The sequence below is a fragment of the Hibiscus syriacus genome, unplaced genomic scaffold (assembly GCF_006381635.1).
Source record: "Hibiscus syriacus cultivar Baekdansim isolate YM2019G1 unplaced genomic scaffold, ASM638163v2 tig00116962_pilon, whole genome shotgun sequence".
NCBI classification, from domain to species: Eukaryota; Viridiplantae; Streptophyta; class Magnoliopsida; order Malvales; family Malvaceae; genus Hibiscus; species Hibiscus syriacus.
The window spans coordinates 5,176,146-5,178,496 of NW_024063488.1; the positions used below are offsets into that span (position 1 = coordinate 5,176,146).

Here is a 2,351-nt window from a genome sequence, read left to right on the forward strand (position 1 = left end):
TGGATATGGCAATCAAAGTGTCATAAAGTTTGACATGCAGTCAATGAGGAGAACATTAACCAAATTTAAAAACAAAGAACTGACTAGTCATGATTCTGTTCTGTCTCGGTAAATGAGAAAATCATGTCTACTTGAATTTTTTTAATCTGAGCATATTATATACAATCATAGTTTAATCTTGGTGCACTTTGAATTTCAACGGATGGAATATTAGGAAATGATTGGTTATTTTACCGTGTATCATTTTCTCGCTATTTCCCTTGTATCACTACAGAACTACGTACTCAAAGACGGTGAAAGCTTTCACTTATTATGGACAATCTCTGCAACAAGGATTCATCTCTTTGACCATCGGTGAAATCATCTGAATAGAGCCAAACCCTACCGAGCTGACTTAATTAACATTCAACTATTAGTAAATATATGCTGCTAGAGTGGGATCCCAATCCACTGTTGCAACTTCAAAAATCAAAGAAGGTACCTTACGTTACATATGTTGCTTTAGTTAGAGAGGGAAACTTACATAAGGAGGGGACTGCAAAGGAAGCAAAAAAAAAAAAATCACACAGTACTCCTTTTATTTCACGCCATCCGACTTCCACTGACAAAATAGATAACCGAGAGAGAGAGATTTGTTTGAAGAATTAGTGTTTGATTAATTATCCATCATTTTCCTGGGAAAATACTGTTAGTCAACCGAGGGTGTTCATGCCTGAATGCATGCATCCCACACTATCATTCATTCTAAGCAACATTCCAGATGGACCTTTGTACTTTTTTTTTTGGCTCTCTTCTTTCTTTCCATCGCCGGCTATCAGTTTATCATATACCAAACTAATGGGATGGATTTGTATAAAGAAGCATTTAAGTAGTAAATAACAATGAGTTAATTAATTTTGATTAAGATGAGAAAACCAGTAATTTAATGCTCATGACAAAGAAGCTGACACGCAAGAAATAAGCTCAGCTCACTTTGGCGTCACCTCGTACTCTGCATAGCAACCCTAGCTAGCTAGTTATTGTTAAAAGAGAAAGCTTGCATATATTGAAAACCCTACCGTTTTAATTGAAAAACACGAAAACTGAAGAGACTGCAAATCATGATATCCGCATATAAATATAAACATAACAGTTAATTCAAATAATAAATGAGAGTTAGCCAGGTCTAGCTGGAGTGCTAGACCATGATATTCCGGTAAACTGTTGTGAAACATGGGAATGTTGAATCGAGAGAATCAGAGCCAAAGTGCACCAGCTTCTTTGAGGAGAGGGACCAGTGTGCCATTGATGTGGCAAGCCATGAGGGTTTCAATGCCACCAAGGAACTTCCCACCAACAAACACGGCAGGAACAGGCTGTCGACCATCGGCCACGAGCTGAAAGAGGACGGCTTGGATGTCAGGACCGGCTCCATGGTGGTCGAGTTCGATGATGGTCGGACCAACACCAAGTCCGAAGAGGAGGCGTTTAGCCACGGTGCACATGCAACACCCGCTCATGCTGAACAAAACTACAGCGTTGGTGGAAGCCAGCTTCGTCACCATCTTGTATGGATTGTCGAGCATCATCGTCGTGACTGGTGCCTGGGTTTCTATCCCAATGTTGCTTGCCATTCGGATCCCAGTTTCGTTCGCCGTCACCTGCATCTTTGGGTTTGATTATAACAACAAAAGATAATACCAAAACAAGAAGAAAAATGTTAGGAAGGTACAGGGTTTTGAAAGAGTTGAAGAAATGAAGGAAATGGCCTTTTTGTATGTATATATATTGATTTTAGCATAGAATGGCAATTTACTCTGATCACTTTTACACTGTCTGTGTGTGTATATATAATAATAATAACTATTTAAAAAGTGTTTTCGGGATTTTTTTCTTTGAACAAAGGATGAAACATTCTATAACACTGCTATTGGTGCAAGAACGTTAGTGATAATATTTATAGACCCAAGAAAGTAATACCTAGAGAGATAATCAATATATTAGTGGATGGTAAAATCTAACCCTGATATTGAGTCGGTATGCCCGGCAAAACCTGGCGGGGAGGGCTTAAGCTCTGCCAACTTTCTTTACTATGTTCGGAGGTGTGTACGGACAGCTACCCTAGTCATCCAACTTTAGAGGCATGCTATACTTGAGGTTTAATTCTTTGTTTTTCTTTATTAAAAAAACAAAAGAGCCTTCGAAATGTTTTCAAAGCAACACCCTTTTTGTAGTCAAACAGAGGAGAAGATCAGTTTATAGAAATAGATTGAATTTGGATGTGTGGTAGTGGGATCCTTTTATGTAAGAACGGTACTAAGATATCCCAACAGAAAAAGGGCATCTCCTTCACGCCAATTTCAGTCTCTCCA

At 38.7% G+C, this 2,351-nt stretch overlaps 1 protein-coding gene across 1 annotated transcript; it reads right to left on the reverse strand.

Moving 5' to 3' along the window:
* Positions 1-1,209: 1,209 nt before the first annotated feature.
* Positions 1,210-1,613, reverse strand: LOC120190445 (glutaredoxin-C9-like). The gene has a single exon (XM_039193523.1). It carries the CDS (start codon positions 1,611-1,613, stop codon positions 1,236-1,238), a length of 378 nt encoding a protein of 125 aa, XP_039049454.1. The 3' UTR covers positions 1,210-1,235.
* Positions 1,614-2,351: the final 738 nt, after the last annotated feature.

Excerpts from the sequence above, each read along its gene's own strand:
- LOC120190445 (XM_039193523.1), bottom strand. The coding sequence starts at position 1,613 with ATGGCAAGCAACATTGGGATAGAAACCCAGGCACCAGTCACGACGATG.